This window comes from Atta cephalotes, assembly GCF_000143395.1.
Source record: "Atta cephalotes unplaced genomic scaffold scaffold00015, whole genome shotgun sequence".
Classification (NCBI taxonomy): domain Eukaryota; kingdom Metazoa; phylum Arthropoda; class Insecta; order Hymenoptera; family Formicidae; genus Atta; species Atta cephalotes.
Window position 1 is genome coordinate 3965489 of NW_012130079.1, and position 25532 is coordinate 3991020.

The 25532-nt window shown below is 37.0% G+C and overlaps 1 protein-coding gene across 1 annotated transcript in view; it reads left to right on the forward strand.

The window, feature by feature from the left end:
• LOC105618089 overlaps positions 1 to 25532 on the forward strand; it is a 253179-nt gene that overhangs the window by 151890 nt on the left and 75757 nt on the right. The window contains exons 5-6 of the mRNA XM_012199629.1: positions 7073 to 7191; positions 15950 to 16253. Of these exons, the coding sequence (XP_012055019.1) occupies positions 7073 to 7191; positions 15950 to 16253 (423 nt within the window). The remainder of the gene's footprint in view (positions 1 to 7072; positions 7192 to 15949; positions 16254 to 25532) is intronic.

Here is a 25532-nt window from a genome sequence, read left to right on the forward strand (position 1 = left end):
GTAGTAGAGTAGAGAGAGAGAGAGAGAGAGAGAGAGAGAGAGAGAGAGAGAGAGAGAGAGAGAGAGAGAGAGAGAGAGAGAGNGGGAGAGAGAGAGAGGTAGAGAAGGCTAGCGGCTTTTGCAGCAGCGTCCGACGTGACGCTCGGCTGTCTCGCCGGAAATTGATCGTTATTCATTACAGGACGCCCGTGGAATTTTCCTCGTCACGGCGGGCTCTGTACCGCCATAATTTATGCGCCAATTATCGCGCACGGCATTATGCGCGAGACGGTCGATTAATGTCGCGCGACGCGAGATAAAGTTTTTTAATGCACCCTTATGATCGCTCGCAATGCATCAACGATTTCCATTTAAAGCCCCGTTGCGTGGCGTAGCCCGGCCTCTCTCATAGATGCCATCATCTCTAACACTGAACGCAGCATTGGTGCGTGCTAATTAATAATTCAAACGCAACGCGTTGAGCGTTTTATACCTTGTATAACAACATGGCAGATTGCGAATATGATGATATTGAAAGTTTGAAAATCTGCAGGATGAAGAAGAATAATGCATGTGATTATTAATGGTTCTGCTTGTGTAACGTTTTATGCTGAAAATAATTTGCGGCAAATGTGAACGTCGTTTACATCGATTTAATAAAACCGAAGTCTTGTTAAGTTTTATATGAGAATTTAATTTTCTACTGCAGCTATGTATATCATCGAGGGAGCTGTTGTTGTTGCAATTATTTAATCCGCACTTGTGTAAATGTAAAAACGATGGTTTCACGAGGATGATGGAATCGCTGATGTACTCGGCGATCGATCGATTTTTCGCTTCGTCAACTGTACATTAAATCATTAATTAATCAGACCAGGCAATACACACATCACAGAAAGTCAGAAAATTTCCACGTTTAATTTTAATAAGCCAATGGACTTTTTTTTCTGAAAAATGTAAATAGAATGAGTAACACATTATAATCTAAAAACGCGCACATGCGATATTATACAACGGTATTATCTGATTAATCCGGACAATATTAAATGACTTCTTTATCATCCTTGCGTTGATTAAACCACTGTTCTTCTTTCCGATTTAACATTATCATTTAGTTAGATTATTCTCTCTCTTTTTATCCTTTCATCTTGTTATTTTTCTACGACATTGCTACGAAATAATCTTGCAATCTGATTGTCACGGATTACATTTTTGAGTGAGAGACTTTGAGAAAACGGGCCAACATATAATTCCCAAATTCGTACAAACACATGTGCATGCACTATGCTGATATACGTGACCGTTATTCTGGATACCTATGTACTCCCAACATTCGCGGTGATACGAGCTGTTAATTAAGCCGACTTCAACCCAAGTTGTTGGTAGATCTACGTGCAGCTTCACCCCATTATGTCATAGTTTCTATCCCAGTCCGTTGCTCTTGTTGTCCTGTTCTTTACCATTCCGTTACATTTTGTACTTTAGTTGCGATAAAAAGACTAGGCTTCGTTTTATGTCTGACGAAAACTATTTGTTATTATTGTATCGTGAACTCATGCGAAGAAATTATTATCATTCATCTTGAATATATTAGAAACGTATTATTAATCACATCATTTGATATAAAAGCACAAGTCCGAATTTATTTTTAGTCTTGATTTAAGAAATTTCGTATTTTATAGTTTTAAAAGCTCGACGATTTCAGTTTCTTTTTAAGGAGTTGATGGTCCTTTCTCTCCCTTTCTTGCTTGCAAATAATTTTAAAAAATATTATATATTTTCTTAATACATTTCAATTATTTATAAATGTCGATACATTAATTTATTGTGTGTCTTTCTTTTTTTTCTCTTTCGCTCTCACTTTCGATTATTATATAGTATTTTCATTTATTTTTTTATACTGTTTATTACTGTTTTATACTGTTTAAATATGTTCGAGACAAGGTGAAAAGAATAATGACCTTTTACGTCTAACTATTTGTAACCTGATTAATTATAACTCTTATTTTCTTGATAAATACTTAGAAATTATTATTTTATAGAGAAATAATTTCTTAGAAATTATTTTCAAGAAAAGTTCAGCTTACATTAGCTTTGTTATATCTGCCTTTCGTTAAAAGAAGTTACTGGCAAACGAACGACTCGGTGCGGTCGTCTTTCGTGACACAATGGAAATCCCGAACGGTAACGCGATTTCCTGCGTTCCATTCATCGTCCTTTTCTCTAGCAACATAGTCCATTCGTACATTACTTGGCCGTACTCAAATGAGAATAATATTCTCCTGCGCCATCATGGCGGCGAACCTTTGTCTCTTTGCAACATCAGCAGCAACGACGGCACTGAGTCTTTCCTTCTTGCGAAGGCTGTCTTTCTCATTATTTACGGAAGCGCGAGTTTCTCGTCTCCTTAACGGTTGCTGGTAATAAGATGCACTTCTTTAAAAGATTCGCCTGCCCGGAAGCGACAAATTGCATTCGCCCAGCGGCCTCGTCCCCTCGAGGTTACGCTGCCGCTTCCAGCCTCTGCTAAAAGAAAACTCGGCACGGGACGCGAACGTAGGTAGCCGGAACAAACGTTAACCGAATGAAACCATAGACGCATTTTACTCACGAGCCGCGTGGTGGTTATTCATTTTAACAAGCATTCAAGTAATGAAATAATCTCTTGTCTTTTTTTCTTCTTTTTTTCTTTTTTTTGTTAGATATTTATATTCATGGTTGAATCACAATTACATGCAATATGTGAATTATTGCAGATATTATAGTATATATGTATATTTGTGTATACACATACATATATACACGTTTCCTGCGTAGAACGTAGGTCTCTAATAAAGCTTCAGTAATTCAATGAATTTTTTCCGGAATTAAGTTGTTATCTAATATCCAACTCCCAGCCTGGGGAATCAATACATATATTCACTGATATACAGGATCTACAGTTTAAAACCGGATTCGGATGCTGATGATCAAAGAATTCTTAATCAAATGAGAGTCATTTTCAGCTTCTTAAACGCAAAAAATTGATCATTAAGCGCAGATAGGATTGAACCCGGATCTACAAATCGCAAATTAATCACATCGAGCGGCAATTTCCTCGACGCCTCAATTTATATCCAATATATATTTTTTAATATAAAATAATGTGTGTGTATATATATATATGTATATATAGAATCATCTCTATGATTTGATTTGGTACACATACTGTATTAAATTAAATATTATAATAATATTTTTACAACAATTTTTTAAAAAGTTATAAATATGCGGACAGTCGCTTATTCTTCGTTTCATTGATTACCTAGATATATTCAAATTAGTTATTAAATTGAATCGAGCAAAATTATAGAGATCGAAAGATATCTTCTTGATCTTCCTATACGCAGTTCTCTCAAATTTAGAATATATAGCATCAAAACTTTAGAACGAAGCTTTGTCATCGATGGTACACACAATTCATTTCATATTTGATCCTTCATACTCGTACTTCTTATTGCAAGAGCGGCCGCGACGAACGTGATTGGTCAGAATGACCATTAAGCGGATCGGCCAATCGATGAGGCCAGTTGAAACCATGAATCGCTCTGTGGTCGCCTCTGACCACTGGTTCAGCCCAAGTGTTCTCCCGCGCGTACCTCTCCTACCAAGATTCCTTCTTAACGAAGTATCAATGTTACCACCCGCGAGATTACGTATTCAGAGCTCGGTGTTGGTTGGTGTACATTGGTACGGCGCTACAGGCTGCAGTCGCGAGCCAAGTGGAGACGACCGAGAACCATCGTATACAGACGAAATGTGGCCAGAGATCGTGGCGACCGGAGGTGGGTTGGCAAAGAGAGTGGTAGCCAGAAAGGCCAGGAGTAATGATGTTTGTTTAGCTCTCAAGAAGAGGGTCCGCGTCAGGGGTGGAAGATACGGGTTTTGGCACGGAGATGATGGGTGAGGGAAAAGACCCTACCCTCGTCGTTGAGCTCTCTTCGTTGCATCTTCTTTGGATCTTCGCGTCTCTCTCTCTCTCTCTCTCTCTCTCACCCTTATCTCGCCATCTGCCGTTTCTATTGCCTCTTCTCCGTCACTCCAGCAGCTCCTCTCTTTCTCCCTGGTCTCGGTCCTCGCCTCGTAAATTGAAACTCCCGTGTGTTGGCGTCCGTGCATCTGGAGCTCCTTAGGAGTTAAGCTACGCAAATTAGATTTTCTGCTTAGGAGCCAGAAGTACGACTCCCCTTTCCCTTGGCGCCTCGCCCCTTTTCATTCCCCCCTTCCTCCCTCTTGGCTCCTGCGAGACCTCCACGAGACCGTGTGCAAACGTTCATCTCACCTCTTGAATATATACGACCACCTCTACACGTCTTAAATCTTTGCGTTTACGTCATTTCTGGCTCTTTTTTTATTCCCTTTTTCATAGTTTCTCCGTTCTCTTATCTGTGCTCCTACTTTCTCGCTGCCTCTCTTATCTCCTCCCTTGCTGGTCCGCTTCACGTCTTTGGTCAATATTATCCGCGACGCGTCAGGAACGTCTTAATACCTTTTTTCTTTAATCTGGGATTTACTCTCGGTAGTGGAGCCGACGCGAAGTTTTTCTATCTATGGCCCGGAAATTTCTTCTGTCATGTTGGAGAGTACTTCTCGTTTTCTCGAGAACGTTCGTTATGTACGCCCGTTCCTTCATGAAATGGAATTTGTTGCCTGTTTGCTAGATCCCAGCAAATGTTTGCCAACAGACTGTACCGTTTAAGCTATACGTGAGTCGTCATAGCAACCGTGGCTCATGGTTAAATAGTATCGCTTCGCATGAGTGCTTGCGAGGATTCCACAGGAAGTTCGTATTCCGCCGGATGTCAGCAAGCTTCTTTTTTTGTACCGAAAAGCTAGGGACCTCGTTTGCCTTAGTTTCGCGATTTCTATATTTAAGTGACATTGAAGATACATAGACGATAAAAGTAATTAAGAATTTTAATTTTTAGTCCATCTATAACTTTTTTTGTTACTGTTGCACATAAAAAAATCAAATCTTTCAATTCTTTCTCGTATGAGAGAGTTAAAAATAAATTTCAAATAATATAATACTTATACGATTGACATTTACATTTCTTTCTTCTTTTGTTAAGTAATTTTTTCAAGTCAAAAGAAATTCCATATTCAGGAAAACGATGGTATTCTTTCGCGACTTCGGATTCGCGACTTCGGCTTTTTTCGTTTCGCCGGAATCACCGGCGATTCATGTACTCTTCGCGTTCGTCGAACATTTGGAAATAACAGCGAAACGAGAAGCGGAAAAGACTTTTCCGATAATGGAGGCTCGGAATCGTGCCATCGCACGTTTTCCGTGTCATCACATGGCGCGGCGGCGACCGCAGGTGCATTGGAAATTAATTTCGGCTTAATGCCGCGGCGCCAGCACCGCGAATCCTTCGACGTGACGATGAATTCCCGATGCCCTCGAGACGTGATATTCTGAATCTCGTCCGTGGGATTCCACGAACAGCTACGCTGCATTAGAGCGAGTTTAACCACGTCGCAGGCGTTCTGTACTTCTCGCATTATTGATCCCATTTAGTATGTTATCATCTTGTTTGTTTTTTTGTTTTTTTTCTGTGAACACTGAAATTTATTTAAGGAGTGTAATATCTATCAATTTTACAACATAGAAAAGATAGATTGTTATTTATGTAAATCAATTATTTAACTAAAATTATATTACAATTATGTTGATTCCTTAATTCGTTTTAAAGTTTACACACACCTAGGATATTATTTTGTAAAATAATATTGACAGAGGAGATATATTTATTTTTTCATTTTAATTATGTTACTTTCGGTGTTACCTCGATGATTACATTATGCATGGCATTTCGAGAGGCAGAGACAAGCTCGCGGAGAAAGACGCAGGGCAAATTTATTGGAAATGTTAATCGTTCCTATCGTTCATGGACCCACAGAATTTGCACGATTTTCTACGATGGCGAACTCGTCGCCCATTTGAACGAGGCATTGGCTTTTCGGGTAGAATACTGGCCGCATTCAATTCCTTGGCCTTTGGCTACCTGAAATAGTTCCTGAAATAGTCCGCGACCTGGAGGCTCGTGTAATAAACCTAATTCCACATACTTAAGGGGCATACTATATCTAGAACTGGCACACGATGCGGTCGGTGTATTAAATCTGCGAGTAATTTCTACGTATGCCGATGATACCGGCCATCTCTTATTCTTTAATAGGACCGACAATAATAGCATCATTTATCAGGAAAGTATTAACGGCCACTAAATTTTCTCATTGTTCCATCTACTTTGCGGCGAGAATAACTAATTTAATTCTGTGGCACGAAAGAATAAAATCTTTTACATTATATTTTTTATTATTAACAATATTAATTGTTCGAAAGATTGAATTTATTTTTATCAATACAATCTTTTAAACTTAGAATAGAAAAGTGATTATAAAGTTTTTATGTTTTAAATTTTTATAACTTCCATAAATTGCATATCTAATACTTTTTATAGATTTATTTTATAGATTTTATTTTATGTACAGAACAGAAGTTATAAAAGTTTAAAGTTTTTGCACGAAAACTTTATTTATATTTCACTTTTGAAATAATATATTGAGCAAAACTGCATAATAGAATAAATACATTTATTTGACGTATAATGACTCTATTATTAAAAACGCGATTATCGTTCGTTACAGAAATTGCGAAATTATTCTTATCGGCGATGCTAGACACAATAATTGTTGCGAAGATAAATTCACGAGTAGAAGAAATCCGCGTTTATACGATATGCAATTTGATATCTTTGTTCTAAAACGATGTCCTTGCTTTACGATTAGCATGCTAATTATAAATTATGGACACGCTTTAATTTTTTGTGCAGTTTTAAAATAAAGTTTACGTGACTCTTCGTACGTCGCTAATGTACTCGATGAAAAGAAATTCCATTGGATATGTATACAATGTGGCTTCCATGATAATCGAGAGAGTTGCATTCAGTGGCAAATGTAACGTAATTGTGCGTAACCGCGATTCGACGCTATATATAATTTTCATCTACACTGCTGCTGCAACGATGGCTGTTTCTCTCTGTTACAGATCTGCGGGAAGGTGTTCAACAATGCATCGGCGCTTACGAAGCACAAACTGACGCATAGCGACGAGAGGAAATACGTGTGCACGATGTGCGGCAAGGCGTTTAAACGGCAGGATCATTTGTGAGTACTAATTAGAGAATTTCATATTAGAGAGATCAGCGATATCTTGCGAATATGTTAAATTTTATGAAATAAGCTCTTAGTGACTTAAGATTGACAATATAATTCTCTGATAGCAAATAACTGTTTCAACCAGATTGCAATCCTTTTGAATTTAGTATCGAAGTAACTTAAAACTTCATATAACTAGGATCTTATGTCACCAATATTTGTGTTTTTGTGCATGGACTATAGTTGTGGCACAAGACTATATATAGTGAAATTACGATATTAAATGAGAATTATATATATCACGAATATTGATGGCAATATTTAAAAAAGAAAGGTATTTATTTACAATAAAATATCAATGATGTTATGTTGCAACGTTGCTACACAAAAAGAACAGTTTTTGCTGAAGTATCTAAAAATTCATCTAGATAGCAGATTTAAGGATAATTTGTTGGATTAATCAAAAGAATTCCACAGGACACTCAAAATTTGGATGTCCAAATTTTTTGCAGCATTGCTTATCATGCTTGAGTTTCCTGTATAATTATTTTAATGGTCCAACAAAATTTATCAAAGCTGTTTTTAAATTTTTAGCAGTTACTTTAGCAAAATCATTCTTTCCGTGTACGGATCTCGTTAAAAGTCTATTCCACTTTTCGATCAACATCTCGCGTTTGTACGCATTGCATTGACACGATAGACCTATTCGTCTTTTCGCATTTCTTTCCCTTTCTTCGTCTAAGTGTCACAGGTATTACAGATTCCTCGTGCTTATAAAACAAGAACGAGAACAACACTCGAGCCGGAGCTTAAAGGAAAACGCTCGTGCTCGTGGCACTGAGCCGTTCATTATGTTCATCAAAGCCTCTCAACGCTCCACTTCGGCAATAGTGTACGCAGGTATATCGTTCGCGTACGAGTGTGCATTATACGTACGTATGTGTATATGCATGTGTAGCTGTATCTCTCCGCGTTCTCTTCTTTGCTAGTGCGCTCGTAAGAAGCCTTCTAAGCTGCCCCGGAGTGCCTTCTTAAGGCTGGTAGTTGGAGAAATTTCTACGCGTAGGTATGCCGAAGTAATCCCTTAGATATTTCCCTTACGTAATGCCTGGGTTGTCCGGGTATTGGATGGGAGAGCTCGCGGAGTTTGTATCGGCACGTACGGGTATTAGAACTCTCTTGAATTTATGGTGGTTAGCTAGTTGTTGCTAGAAAAAGTTCGTTCCCCCGAGGTACGTTTCTCTTTGAAAAACATTGAATTTTACTTTATTTTCATGTACATGTATATTAAATAATTTCAGCAATAAAAAAACGACTACGAAATTAGAATGAAATGTTGCATTTAGATATTTATTGTCATAATTGTCATTTAAAAACCTTTTATCTTGATTATACGCACGCGCAAAATTATAAGTCACTCAATATTTAGCTCACTTGTCTTTATAAATCAACTATCTAAAGTTATATAGCTATAAATTATTCAATTTGAATTTAATTTAATTTAAGTTATTGTAAGTAAATCGTTCTAAAAGAGAAAAGGGAAATACATCTAAATGTAATGGAAAGCGCCATCTCGCGCGACTTAGGATTTTCGCTTCGGAAGCTTCCTGAGACACGGGTGAGGAAAATGGACAAGCGCGATATAGGAATCAAAAACAAGAAGTGAGAAGGGGCGGTGTACAAAAGCGAGTGATGGAGGCAAACCATAGCGACTAAGGATTCAATTCTTGTTGGGAACGGGCAAAGGAATAACGCGGAATCAATAGAGGTCGGTTTCGCGATTCCGCTCGGCTTCGTTGTTGTAGTGTTGTCCGTCTGACGTGAATCGAATGCCTCGGCTAGGTTGAACTTGTTGTATTTTCTCGAAAGACGGATCTTCAAATCCTCCCAACCTCCCCTATATCCTCCCCAACCTTGTTCGGGATCCGCCAGGACCGACAGGGTCCATTCTACGGGGACAGTATTTTTCTTTTCTTTACTGCTTTCTCAATGTCTTCTCTCATTCTATTCCCTCAAACTCAAGCGACTCATCGCGTTCAATGCGACTCGGCGGAAGGGTGCGAGGAATTACTTACGTTTCATTGCGAACATTGGATTTGTGGCTTCTCTAGGCACTCTTGCTTTCTCTTTTCCATCCATTTCGTTCCGATAAATGGTAGCGTTCAAATTGCCTAGAAGATCGTAAAGGGTAAGACATATCCATCGATACTTTAACTAATTTTATTGCTGCCTTAAGTTTGATGTCTTGATTTATTCACTATTTGACAAATGTTCTACGAACAGATTGCAATAAATCCATGGTTGAAAGTACTGTGAACTTCTGTTATTATAATTTATCTCGTTTATCGGCAATATCGATGCGAGCGTTGTTATTTACCATATCTACTATTTTCCGTAATCCAGAGAGAGTTTTTCTTTATTTACTTGTTGGCATAAGTTAAACGTTTGTTTGTATCCATTTCATTTGAGCACCGCTTTCGGACGATATTTCCCCTCGACTGTTGGGATCCGTATATTCCCAGATGCAAGTAAACGAACCATGCGATACTATCTCATGCGCGAAATCGTGAAGTCTTTACCCCAGTTCCTGTTTTTCGCTGGAAAACGTTGCCGCTTCATCTCTCAAGAACGGCGTGCGCGATCAAGAGAAATGCACCCTGGAGTTCCTTCTTTACTTTGGAAAACAAGTCAGCTTTTGGATTTGCATCGCTGATATGGAAAAGATAACGCTGAACGTTACGCTTCTCCGATAAAGCACGTATTGGCAATTTAACGTAACCACAATATTGCTTGAGCACGATATTCTGCGTCTCGAGGCTTCATATATATCATATTACGAGTTCGCGGCGGCGAAAAGAAGGAACAATAATAGGCAGCCTGAGCAATAATAGTGCCATGGGCGAAGATTTTACGGAGGAGAAAGAAAAGATCTTTCAGCTCCATTCCCCGTTTGAATGGACTTTCAAACTTAATTGAGAACGGGAAAAAGTCGGCATGAAGTCTCGCCGTGCTTCATTTTCTTCTCTAAGAATTGGCAGATCCGTGCAACTACAGGTTTCCATCGTCTCTCACCTTCTTTGTCCAGATAGGTCTGCCATTGTAAATCTTTTGTCAAAAAACCGTTATTTATAATTTTTCAAAATTCTAAAAGTAATATGTATCCATATTTGCGAATATTATTGCTGCAAAAAAACGATATAATTTGCGTTTGGCACGTTATAGTTAATATTTATTAATTTTTAAGAGACACTTGATCAAGTTTTGGGATAATTTTGTGTAACTATAGGTATGCAAATAATATTCGTACTGCAGTTAACACATTTAGTTTTGAAACATGTAGAGATTTCTAAAATTTTTAATTCTATTAGTAAAGTTGGCTTTATAGATAAGAAAGAGGAAGAAGATGAAAGTGTTTTATCTCAAAGTCGATATTAGATATAGAATAGACTTTACTACTTCTTAGATTCTTTACTGATTCATTACATTTTGTTAAATGCTCCTCTTGATATCCTGAAAACTTTACATAATTTCATACTCTTTAGATTTTGTTTTAAAAAGAAAATATATTTTATATAGTCTACATATATTTCTGATATAGTAATATCCTAAAATATATCATACATATTCAGAACAACATATGTTCAATCTATTTTTTTGAATACTACAAAACAAGAATTATAATTATAAATTATGAGAATACAAAATTTAATACATTTTATACAAAAATAATACAAAATAATATATAATGTATAATGATTTGGTAGAAAAGTAAAAATGTCTTAATAAATTATTATGAAGTTTAATAACATGCCGGCTAACAAATGTTTCGATTGAATCATTATTAATTCTTACAAAATATGTCTAAACGATAAAAAACATAATATAAAATCGATCGAAGAAATTTAAAATATACTTCTCATTGTATAACAATAATAATTGTTAATATCAACAATTACAATTAACTATCTTAATTTATTGATTCGTTAGATTTTTTACTTTTCTATCAATTTGTTTATACATAAAATTTCTGGCTCGCCTTTTTTCTTTTAACTTGTTTTTAAATTGTTGAGCCATTATACTATTATATAATTTTAACATATAATGATATATAGATAATAAATAATCGCGATATAATGAACGAAATATTTGTTAACGTTGTACGAATGGATGCTCTAACTTAAAGAATCCGGTCGAAAGACAAAAGGCATAGGCGCTTTGTCGCTCCTGTAATATATCGCATTTCCTGAAAAAACTAAGGGACTTGCCGAACGGGACGGTACCTTCATCGATTTCTTCCAGTATCGAACAAGGCACCATTGTACGTTTCTCAGTGTATCTCTGTTATCGAAGTAAATCCACGTAGTCCCTTTGCTGAATCGGAGCGCCACCGCGCGAAATAAGGAACGGAAGCGCTTACACTTCGAGAGGAATTCTCTTCGAGAGCTTTTCTTCGAACGCGCAGATATATACCGACCGCTTCTTCCTCGCTGGAAAGGGATTTGAGAGGACACTGGAACTAAAGGGAAGAAGAACGACAACATGAGCAACGGTGGAGGAAAGCTGGCCCTTCGAGAAACAAAGTCTTCCCCTTTGCTTGTAGCGCCGAGAGCTTTATTTTTCAGAATGCGTTCGATATTTCGATAATTGCTTCCTCGTCATATCAAGGAGTTACTAGTTCTAATTTTTTCAGGAACAAGACAAGATGAAATAAATAGATTTCCTCGTTGGTAATCTCTTCATAATCTCTAAATTGAAAAGTATATTGCACTCTTTACAAAAAATAATATATTATAATTTGTAAAATGACAGCGCCGCGTCATTCAATTAATAAAATTAATAAAATTAATTGACTCAATAGTTGAAAGTGTTGAAAATGATCCATCTTTACATCTGGGATAATAAGGAAGGAAATAAAAAAGAAAAAAAATGTAAAAAAGATAAGTAAGTCTTTTTGGTTAATATTTTTGTCAGACTGTCGGGGTTCAGGCGGAAATAATCAACAGTTGGTAATTAGTGTTGATTTAATCACTGTTCTTCTAGGCAAAATTTCCTCACGCACTCATCGATGCGGCCCTTTGCGAGATTCAATTAAAGTTTTGTAGAAATTCTGATTGTCAGCCGAGCACAAGTTTATAACAATTAATAACAATTTCCTTTTCATCATATCGTCAAGTTATGATAAGATAATGAACTTGCGATGAAACGTGAATTTCAGGTAATGAAATTGCTGTTTACTTGATTTCAAACGATTGTTTAGATTTACTTAATTTTTTTACAATTCAGTAAAATGAGAAAGAAGGAAAGTTAATGAATCTCAAAATTAAAAATATATAACTAATTAATCATTTATTTAACGAAATATATAAATATTTTCATTTTAATTATTCTCAATTAAGTAATTAAAAAAAAAATGATAATATGATATAGATGAATAAATAAAAAATTCATAATTAAAAGTGAAATAAAAATGGAAACAAATGTAAAAGTCACGACAAAGTCGAAGATCAAAATATAAAGTTGGTAGTAAAAGTAATCTAAAATTAAATATTAAAATAAAATAAAAATAAAATACATTTCTCACGACGAGTCAAACGGTAAGGAAAAATTGTCAGAGAATAAAATTATGTTTGAAAATGAGAAAAATAATAAAATTTAAACGTATACCATTTCGGATGCCTATGTCATGTGTACTTGTAAAGAACAATACCAATGAGTTTGTCGACATAAAAATTGTGACTGAAAGTATGGCAGACTGAAGATTTATCATAGTTTGTATTATTACGAGCAACAGAGAACAAATGAAATTCTATTGTACAGTAAAAGCGCAATTTATTATTAATTTGTTTTTTTACAATTATTTTTACAATCTCTCATTGTTACTGTTACAACAAGAAAATATGTGACTCGATATTAATGAAATAAAAACATAATAGTGAGAAAATAACTACGAATATACCTCGAAAACCTTCTTTTAACTTTCATATTATTATTTATTATCCAAATCACTGTTTTTCTAAACAATTAAACTATCTCGTTGATCAAATGTAACCTTCGAATTCAGTTTACCTATTTATTTAATATCTACGATGCATTAAAAATTTTAATTTTTACGGCACTGATTAAATAATTATTTTAATAAAACACGTCAGTTAATCAGCGGAAACAACCGTTCATCAGATAAAAGCTAAGGATGGAGTCTCATTTCGTGTTTTTCTCGCTTTCTTTTCGTGTCTCAGAAAACGAAAAGGAAGAATGATACACGTGCGGTCGACACGTCCCAGGTGTTCCTGATTATCTGCGGGAAGGGAAAACGCTGGGAGCTCTGAACGGGTCACCTTAAAAGTTCGACAAATTAGCTTTTACAAATTAAACCCTCCCTACAGTTCCAACTTTACCGACGGAATTTAAGGGAATCCGTTCGTATATCGATAGACTATAAAACTTCACTGGATAGGAATGGGCCCGCGTCTGCTCGAGAATTTACTGGAAACGATATCCCTTCCATCGTGCTCGCCGTATCCGTACAACTTCTTCTTGCAATCCACTGCGGACGGTTTCACTGCGAAAGATCCGACGAAGGATGTCCACGCTTGGGATCTCGTTAAAGTTTCAGGGAACAAAAGAGACAGTATAACGAGAAATTTATATAAATACGCTAGATAATGTGTGTGTTGTTGATTGCATATACGATCGAATTAGTAATTAATCTTAAATATTAGTAATAGTCTTAATCAAATTTTTATTAGAACAAAATTAAAAAATTGAAAAGTAAAAAAGTTTTTGTAAGTCAAACATTTTTCTCAGTGTTGCAATTAATCTTAAATTAATTAAAGAAATAATGTTTCTAAATATAAAAGATAAATATGTTTTGGAACTTTTTTACTTTGCTTTGGAAAAAACGGTTTTGCTGAATAATCTAAAAATATAACTAGATACAAATCTGAAAATAATGATTTGTTGCTTAAATGTCAATACTCTTGCAGCATTTGTCATCATGCTTGAGTTTCTTATAACGTAATTATTTTGATGTCTAACAAAATTATTTTCAAAATTATTTAGCTCAGTTTTATACTTCACTACAGAAAATACTTCAAAACGAAATTATATTTTCCGTGAATCTCGACATAAATAAGAGGCTGACGATTGTCTCATTTACAAATAGATCGTGTATTTATTAGTTAAGACATTGCGTATTAAGACATTGCGTATTATTCTGCTTATCGAGTCGATCGACAATTTTGTCATTGCAGTCGTCAACGATGAAATCGGTTGCGAATCACGTCAATGGGGGTCATGGATTTTATCGCGATCGCGTAATCCGGCATCATGAAATCGCGCAACTTGTTGCATGTCGGACACATTCTCGGATCTCCACATCTTTTTCCAGCGTTCTTTGGTAATATAGAGAGAATGACCAGGTTTTATTTCCAGAATATCGCAATGGTGGAGGAGGAATCCCTTCGAGCGATTCCGCGCGCGAGCGCGTTTTGCCCTATAGATGTCAACCAGAATATCGGGCAAATGGAATGAATAAATCTTTAGGTGGACTGGCGGGGTGCAATGGCGACACACTAGGGATGAGTTTGAGATGTTTCTCCTAGATAAGACAGAGGGAATCGTGCCCAGCGGTATATGGGATATCTCGTGCTGGGGTAGATCGTCGATATAGATAAGCGACATAATCGGACCGACATAATTTCGGGCGGGCACTAAAGAGCAGGTGTACGATCAGATTTCCGTGCTCATCGAGCATCCGTGAATGCTATATAGCGTGTCGCCCGAGACGTTCTTATGATTAATGCTGAATGCGAGAGGAATTCGAATAGGAGCGCGTAGGATATTCCAACCTTGGTGATATTTCCTGACCGAAATGTTACAGTTGATTTATATTCCGGTTGAAATGCCAGCAGGCGATTTTCTGTCGGAGAAGATGACGGTTCTCTTTAAAAAGTTAAATTTCTGAACGAAATTTATTATAATAAATTGGATAACTGTGATCATATTATAAATTTTATTTTTATCGCAAGTTTTAATTGTTGTTAACTAAGTTAAGTTTGTATGAAAGGAAAGAATAGAAGTAAGTTATGAGGTTCTCTCAAGCGAGGACTGAAGTTTTCTTAATTTCACAAAATGTTCGATTTATTCCTTTCTTGAGGAAGACGGAGAGAATAATTTTATTGAAATATCTAAAAATTCAGTTAGATATAGATTTAAAAATAATTTTGTTGGATCATCAAAATAATTATCAAAAACACTCAAAGTACTTGTTAAAAACATTGTTCATCATGCTTGACATTCTACATAATTATTTTGGTAGTCCAACAAAATTATTTTCATAAATATGAGAAAGAACGCCAATAATTAATCAAAGGTTAGATGTTATGAATACAATATATATTCTTAATTTATAAATTTAATTATCTCAGATATGACTGTGCGCCGAAACATTCGAATATTAATCACGATCGATCTGAGACACTAATAATATAAATGTGATAAGGCTGAAACATTCGGACATTCCTATATATGAATTAAATAATTCCCCCTAAATTAATTCGGTAAAAAACTAATTGCGAAAAATATTACCTCAGCCAGGATTAAAATTATTTTCAGATCTCATAAATTTTTAGATACTTCAGCAAAGCCATTCTCTCCATGAAAGAATTAAAAATGTTTTAAAAAATATGCTATACTATGTTATGTTTTGCAAACAATGAAAATATGATGGCTTTTGAAACTAACAAGTCAAATCTTTTTGATTGTACAGGAATGGACACATGCTGACACATCGAAATAAAAAGCCGTACGAGTGCAAAGCCGAAGGATGCGGCAAGTCTTATTGCGACGCGAGGAGCCTGAGAAGACACACAGAGAATCATCATGCCGGCAGTAAAATCAATGACATCATCGGTCCTTGCAGCCCGACGACCGGACCTCATACGCCGAATACCCCCGGAAGTAATCCCAGCACACCAAGCACACCTGGTGCAACCTCCACAACGAATGGTCATGGGCACGCGGCCTTAAAGCAACTTCTTTCCACCGAACCCGCGCAAACGCAACAGCAAAAGGTAAATCATTTTCATTATTTCTTTCCAATTCATTGAATTCTTTGACTAAATTGCGAGTAAGAAAATGCGTTATATTTATCATATTTAATTAATTTATTTCCGTAAAATATAATTTTACTTGAAATGCGATTATTGCAATTTGTAATTATAGTTACATTACATAGGTACTATTATTAAGTTAATAAGCTTACAAATACAAAAAAAAATAGAGATGACCAATCGATTCTTAATTTGTTTCGCACGAAACGAACGAGGGATTTGAGTCTCACGTCCTTATTGTTTCTGTCGATCCGTCGATCCTCGCAGCGTTGCCCATGCTGTATATTTCACGATTGAATTTTCTCGAAATTGGTCTGGAATTGCTGCGCCCGAGATGGGTTTAAGGGCTTACAGAGCGAACCTTTCAAAGAGTCGGTCAGCGTGCATCCAACGCGAGTCCGCAAAGATGTAAGAGGATTAGGTGGCTTTTCCGCGATTGCTGAGTATGTCGCACGATCCGTAACTAAAACGCCATTAATTTCTATATCGTCTTTATCATTCAATTTCCCCGATCCATTTAAATCGCATATCGAGCTTATATGATATTATATAATTAAGAGGAAATGTACGTATTTCCAACATGAAGACCACGAAATGAAATCTTCAAAATAAAGATGATAATTCCTACTCTACGTAGAATCATGTTAATTAGAATTTGAACCCGCAAGTCAGCCAGGTTGTTGAGCTATATAGAGCGGAAAATTTCTTCTCGATCTCTTTTGAAAGCGTTCCCTCTCGCTCTTATCTCCTCGCTCTATGGATTTAATTTTATAGCTTGCTAGTTTTCGGCAACTTTTATTACTCGCAATGGTCCCGTCTACCGAATGTAATGCACGACGATAATGAACTTCAGATTACTATCTCGCCAATTATTACAATCATTACTCGGACCTTGTGATAGTTTAACTTCTTTGCAACTCTGATGAACTTAATTTTCATTGGCCACAAGGTTGAGTGGATTCTCTTTTGAAACTGGTATAAATTATATCCGGAAAGCCTCTTTAAAAGTAGCTATTTTGCATCACCGAGCTAATTATTTCTCATTAATGAAGGAAATGCGTTTTAACAGAAAGTAACTTTGTAAATTATATCAGTATAATTACTGTTCAATATATTTTATAAAATGTAATATATTATTTTATATTGTTTCGATTCATCTAATAGCTATAATTTTATATTGATCATTTTCATTTTATTCCCTGTTTGTTTTTTAATTCACGTTTCTGGATAGTGCCATCAATTTTTCGAACGTGGTAAAACGCAGAGGAAACTGTTTTTCGACATCACGTTCGTAAATGTCACATCAGCACCGTCGCCATGGCTTTTAAACGCTATCGAAAGAAAGTCGTTAGTTCCAATTCTGGCCATTGCAATTAAAGGACGCGAAGCGGAAACTTCACGCCGCGCCGTCAGAAAGCCTTGCCTGATCCTTTCTCTTTTCTCTTTCTTTCTTGGCCGTTACCATCTTTCTACAGACTCGACCAACACGTAGGTTAGTAGCCCGCTGGCAAAGTTTATTGGCTGCGACCCTTGACCACGTAGGGCCGAGGTGGCTACACCCCGGCACACCATTGTCGAGCGATAAAAGGGCGCGCGCGAAAACGAACCATTCGTGAAGAACGAGAAAAGTCAAAAAGAGAGAGCCCGAGGTGAGACCACTTTTCGTTTTCTCCTGCCTGCTCTCTACTAACCCCCTTCCTTTGCAGTACCCCTCTGTCAGACTGGTAGAAATTAGTTCTTGGCTGTAGAGCATGGAATTATTGCCTCTTTCAAAGTCGCTCGCTGCGCTTGCATTCGAAGGCAAGTGAGAGATGCGAAGAGAAAAGCGCGCATGCTGGAGAGTGTAAGAAGAGAAAAGGAACAGAGGAAAACAGAGAGAGGGAGAGAGAGAGAGAGAGAGAGAAATCAAGAAAGAGCTAGTCAGTGTGTGTAGGTGTGCTTCCGTGTGCGTTGCACTGAGAGAAGGTGGGAGGGTAGTTAAACCGAGACTACGAATCTACGATATTGAGTTAGAAGTAAGGCGGGCCGACCCTGAAGTGGGGGCTAATAAAATTTGATGACCGGGAACTTCGTAATGAGAATGAGACGCGGAAAGGAGGCAGAGAGTAAGTAAGAGAGAATGGGAGAGAGACGAAAGCGGTCGGCTATGAAAACTTCTCAGACATAGCGAGCCCGCGATTTATGATATTTCATCGGACAGCCGCGGAGTCCGGAGAGTAATCTTTTGTAGTCATTAATTTTCTTTCGCTACGTCGTCGTAAGTTGCAGCCACCTTTGTCGGAAATAGCGCAGTTGCGGATATTTATGAATTTGCAATTCCGACGCGTGAAATTTAATCAATGCCCGCGGATACTGCGTTAATTATTCACCGTAGCTCTATTGCGTGTTAAATCTACTTACGAATTTTCCGCGACGTCAATCCTCGATCGACCGATAGCACGCACTTCATATTTCAAATTTGATTTCTTAAAAGTTTTAATTAATCCGGCGATCCTTGATTTAAAAACATTCTAAGATGTAAATATGTATTCTTTGATAAGAAAATTATTTCTGCGGGATATTTCCACAAAAATGGATCAATCATATTTTATGATTGTCCCAAAAAACAACTATATTGCGAAACACGATTATATCGCAAACACAAAGTCTTCAGAGATAATTAGTCATTTTTATTAACAACTAATTATATTTATTGATAGAATTGTAAAAATATAATTATTATTACTAACATTATAGTAATAATAATTATATTATAAGAATATGTACCTAATTATATAAATACTAAAAATTTTTTCTCTCACTGCACGTTATTAGCTTTTCCTCTATATCATATCTTAAATTGTTACATATGAATACTTTATGAAGTTAATACCAAAAAAAATTGACCGGTATTACTACAACGCATTCATTCAAAAGAAACTGCCAGTTATTGATTAAATTATGTTGTAAGAGATTGCCGTGAGATTGCTCGTTGAATGAAACCGAAAAGTCATCTCGCGCCTTTTCGAGCTTTCGCTTTGTTCGAATCGGTAACTTCGCGTACGTGCCGCGTTTGGGATTCCACCGAGGACCCGCCATAAAGTCGTCAGGGCACAATCGCGCGTACAAAAGTAGAACCACGAAGCGCGAGAAGTAGGAAAATTCGAGAGAGGAGCACGTGTGGCAGACGAGAGAGAGAGAGACAATAAAAGGGACAAAGGAGGACAGTGGAGGGATAGTAGATAAGGGTATATATGTATACCGAGACGAGAGAAGGGTTGACGAGAGAGAGGAGAAGTGGCTTTCCGACGCGCGAGCAAGCTCGCGATTTTCCCGTCACGTAGAGATGCGACTAGACGACGACGACGACGACGACGATCAAATTTGTTCGGGAATTCGAAATCGCTGGGATGGAACGATGGGTTGGGAATAAAGTGTATGCGGCAGCCGAGTGCGTTCGCGCCGCGCCCTAGGAACCTTTCAGTTGGTTCGCCACGAGTGCAAAGAAGAAGAGACGAGTCGATGGAGAAGGAAAGAGTGATTCGACATCAAAAGATGTCTAGATGATCTACCGGTCGTTCAACTGACTTCGATTCGCGCTTACTGAGAGACGGCTTCGTCTGAAAATCATGGTTACCATCCTGGAAAATCACTGTATCGCTTCGAAGCCGTGCGCTAAGTCAAAGGATACGTTCTTTCTTCCTAGACACGAGATTTTTCTAGTATAAAACTCCATCGCATTTTACATTTTATTTGAGTTTCCTTCAAAATTGCGAGTATATACGGATCTTTATTACTGTTTAGCGCGTCATTCTTTCGTGAATCATCTCAATAATATGAATAAAATTATTGATTTTACAGAAAAAAAATAGAGAGAGAAAGAAGAGAAAATTAAGAATTCAATGTAATGAAAGTTTCTTAAAATATCTCATTAGCGTTAATATTAATGCGATGTAAATATGATGCTGATATCACTAATTGCAAACAGTTGTCAAAATTTCTAAAAAATGTTGAATGAAATAAAAAGGCAATTTACTTTATTATTATTTTCAGTTATTATTGGAAATTAAGAAAAATTAGATCTCGCAACTATTCTTGCGTAATGCGACGAAAATATTGATTTCATGTTTTATAGTGAACAGTTATTTTTCTTTTAAAATGAATCGAGGCTAAATGATTTTATGCGTATATTGATGGCCAAATATCAAGCATACCAGGCATCATCAGCGTGATTTTCAGTCGTGCAAATATTTGCCCGTGTAGGAATTACGGAATTCAATCTTGATAATATCGCTTCCATGAATTTTCGATCTTTGACGTGCAGTAATGACGTCAAAGAAATGTGGAATTTCATAACATTGTCGTTAATGTATCGCGCTCGTTATTACAACGAAACAATTAGAAAGGCTTTGCTATAATTACAGTTAATACGCACGTCCGTTGCACTCACTCGATTGGAGATTGCACCACAGTCGCAGTGTCAGAAAACAAATCAAAAGGTGTATACTCAAAAGCTATTTTTTTCCACAAAAAATATGTATACATATTGTTTTTAATGAACACATTCCATGAATGCTTCAATAAAATAATAAAACGTTTTCATATGCTTGTGTGAGACAAATACGAAATATGAAAATCTTTTGTATATATATATATATATATATATATATGTTTTTATATATGTCGGTGTCAGCGCATAAAGCTTTCTTTATCGAAAAATTTATTTTTTTTATACATTACACTTTAGGTTTTTTTATTTATTTAATTAAACGTTCAACGTCTCTGTTCTCGACAAATGCGAAATGTTTAACAAATGTTTTATTTGCGTCGATGCTCATTCAATCTCTATCATTCATTTTAAAACTGTTGGACAATAAGAATCATTCAATCGTCCTCTCAACGACGCGGCGAGAACTGGGTCGAACAACTGCTAGAGACTAAATCTCGAAGACTGATTTACGGGCGTCTTCGAATCGATTTATGCGACTTCGGACATCCCGCCCGCGTCGCTGCGGTTCCAACTAATTTCGAATTGCCAATGTAGTATTTTCAACCGAAAACAATTTTCCCACTCTGCGACGCTATCCGACTTTAATTACATTATGGAATTTCATATCGCGCAGAACGTATTCAACGAATTCCGCGCGGTGTGATTCCGTGCATTCGTGATTGCCGTGTCGCGCATGTTAACTAGCATACGTTTGACGCTCGATGGAGTTAGCTTCTCGTCGACGAGGCTTCCACGTGGCGAAACGAAGTCCTCAACCCCGAAAATAATTCGGTTCTAACGCAGACCCGATTCTCATTCTATGTCAGCCCCACCCATCCCGTCGTGGCGTGGAGCGTACAATTGGCGAAATTCCTGAAATCTACTGGGAAGGATTAACTTTGAGAGTTGGACAATCGGACTTGGCCGTTATTAAATTCTTGTTTATAGATTGGAAGTAAAATACGTTACGACGATAAACCAGATTTCACGATGTTACGAAAGCACACATTTTGGGCTCCTCCCATCACTCCGTAATAGAAAATTTATATTTATATTAAAAAAGTGCAGATTTTTCTTTCAGTTTACATTTCTAGACAGATAATTATAAAATTCCTTCTGTGATTGCTGTTAATTTAGTAATAATGAGAAACTTTGCAATATATATTATTTCGTCGTCTTTTTTTAGCGAAGCTATCTCATGTTTAATCGGCCTCGGCAGAACTTTAATTTAGAACCGTACGAAGTTTTTAAATTATTAAACTAACATCGGATATCCCGTCCAGCGTATAATATTTATATGCTGCTTTTCCGCTTTCGAACTTTTCTAGCAGTTTCATTTGGTTAATCATTCTACCAACATTGTTTCCGTATCCACTTTGATAATATTAATTATTACATAATTACTTTGGACGTTATATGAAATTCCAAATATTTAGCGTGTCATTAATAACGAAATTAATTATAACATTAATTGTTATTGACACTAGTTTTCTAAATAGAAGGAATAATCATCACTGTTTATTGATGTTATTAAAATTATTACATACATTAATCCAAATCAATATTGAAAGACGATATATAGAAGTATAAGATAAAGAATAATAACAATGTGAAAAAAACTTTTGGACGACATGTCTAGTGATTCTTTTTTCTCAAGTAAAACGACAGAATATTCTTATATCATTTCTAAACAAATGATAACTTTCCCGTTTCAAAAAATATTTTAACTCTCGGAATATATCCATCTTCTTTAAAGTATATGCCTCTACATTCAATCGTTCCCTTCATTCATCGCTTAATCTCTTGTAATTCCCAACCTTCTCGCGTTCCGTCGTCATCGAATTTCCTCCAATTCCGAGACGAAATCGCCCCGTACTTTCTTTTCGAGAGAATATATTGTACCTCCGCGGTGCAATCTTAACAGAATTACGAGCGTAATAGCCTCTACTCTACTTTGGTACTCCGACTGATTTATATCTGGGCGCTTTCATTCAATGAAGTCGATACAAATGACCACTAGACGAACGTTCTCGTCCGTAATGTCCGAGTATTGTAATAATGGATACGGTATCTCTCTTGAATTATTAAACCCGCTCGAATTTAAATTAAGTGCTATAAACAACTCTTCTATATTTAGACATATAAATACGTTTATAAACATTGTATCGATAACACGGTTTTTAATTTCTGGGTACCGTCCGTCGGGTAATTTTTCTACTTTACTCCTTGCAAAAGGGCCATGGTTGGCTGTCTGTGAAAAATAAACGAGCGCGTGCAACTTGGCGCAATGCCGTTCCGAGCCATTAAACTTGCACGCGGTAGCAAGTTTTTCGAAGCTGCGCATGCACTCTTCTCATGCACGAAGGGAGAGAAAGAAAGAGAGAAAGAGATCGTTGCATGCTATATGGCGTTGCACACACGCGAAGCGCAATGCTGTGTGCCCGTAGGGGCTTTCGATATTCCGGCGCGAGTGCCGCGCGGAAAAAGCCTAAGCACTACCGTTATTGATGACCGTCGTGTCGAACGGACCGCGTTGATTTATCGGTCCGGAGGAAAGAAATATTTCTCCGGGGCGGGTCGGAGAGAGGCGGAGATAGAGCGACGGGGAACCGCAGGTGATACGCCAAGGCGGAAATTTACGATAATATTTGCCGGGGCCGGACGAGCCGCGAAATGAAATTTCCACGATATGGCTTACACTTCTCGCGACGAGACCTTTTTCCCCCGACTGCGAATTTCACGGTAGTCACGAGAAGAAATCGTGACGTCGGAGATCGGAAAGCGGAAAGTCTGATGATAAATTTCTTTTTTATTTAATTATATCTTAAGAGATATTTCAATATCCAGAAGTTGAGCTTTTTTTTCGTAAATATGTAACTTTAGAGAATTTTTTTGTGCTACTTATATAAAAAATTTTTTATTCGTTCTCAAAATTATGAAATGCTTTCCTTCTGATAATCAAATTCAGAAAGAGAGATAGTGTCTCCTGAACATTATTTATAATATATTAAAATATACCTTTTTGTTAGAGGAATAATTTACGAACGCAATGTAATAGAAGAATTATAAAGAAATATTCGTTAAATATGACACGAGAAAATCAACAAGGAAAAAGCGAATTCTAGCTTGCATCATTTGAACGGTATGTTAATTAGATGATACATGAAGGAAAACGAATTGAATTAGTCGGGCAAGTATACAATGCTCCGACATATATCACGAACGGACACAATATCCGCAGTTTACATGTCGAGCCTCCAAGTCCATTACGCCGCGAGCTACGAACTAGTGTGTTCTAACGCCGTGAACAACCATTTCCTACGCGACGTACATCTAGCTAAGGTATATTTACTCCGTGCTCTCTCGTTGCAACCTACTGCGGCTCCAGAGACGACCCGAGAGATTCTCAACGAAAACTTGTTAACCGTCGACGAGCTTAAGCCACTCGAAGGCTTCGCCTTCCAATTTCTCGTTTGTCGTCCTCTACGTCTCCAGGTTCGAACTCGCGGCCATCCCTCTCATAGCTCGGTTCTCTCGTAAGATCCGATAGAAGCGATGGAGGAGGAAGCCGTCCCTCTTGATATCATACCGGGTAACCCTTTGATGCATTTACCGCGAGCGGTCTGATAATGTGCAGCACTGCAAGTAGTAACGCTTTGGTCCGCCGGCTGACTTGTGTCTGCGCTCTTTCACTAGGTAAGATAGATACAGACGAGCGCTATGGTATATTAAATATATTACACTCTTTACTCGTTATATATTACATAAAATATTTGATTTTTTAATGTTAATACTAAAAAGACTTCATTTCTATAATATGTTTATTATTAATTAATTTAATAATAATTAATTAAATAAATTTATCGATCATTTTTTTATCTGCAAAGAAACAAGTTATTATGCTTTTAATAGGATTCATTAATTAAGATTGAAATATTTTTTAACGAAAGTAGTGAATTGAGGTAAATTTATGAAAATTGTAAATTATATATATTACATTCTTTATATAATATATAAATATATGATAGCGTGGAAGTAATATTTAATTATAATTATCAAGAGTTATTTATCGCACTTAAATGATAAATCAATATGAGATCAGCACTTTGGCTGCACCACCTCTATCTTTCCGCAAACGATCGAGAGAACCGCTAGGAAGCTATTTCGCTTGGGGGACCTTTATAAATTTACGTCAAGCAGCATGATGACGCGCCACGCTTCAAGTAGACGATAAAAAAGTAGCTGACTTGAGCGTCGGAACTTGGAGCGTATACACGAGCTGTAGTAAAAGTCCGCGTAATGATATATGGGAGTTCGAGTGTCCGCCTCTGCACTGGCATCCTACCGTCCCGGTGCACGCCAATAGAACGTTCTGATGAAAATTGCATCAACGAACGGTAAAATTCTGTATACCGATGTGAGAGGCTTTTGAGTATCCATCATGGCGCCGCTGTCGGTTAGGTAAAAGTATCTCGACGGAAATTGGATCGTCGCCCGCTGATAGCCGGGAATACTCCACCGTGTTCGACAAAAATTATCTTTTGGTCGCGAAGGACATTTTTTCCTTTCTCTTCGTTATTCTTCTCTTTCTTTCTTTAAAGTATCCAGTTGCGTGCGTGCGTACGTGCGTGCGTGCGTGCGTGCGTGCGTGCGTGCGTGCGTGCGTGCGTGTGTGTGTGTGTGTGTGTGTGTGTGTGTGTGTGTGTGTGTGTAGTAGTAAGTAAGTTAAAGTTAAAGTTAAGTTAAAGTTAAATTAAACGTTAAACGTTAAA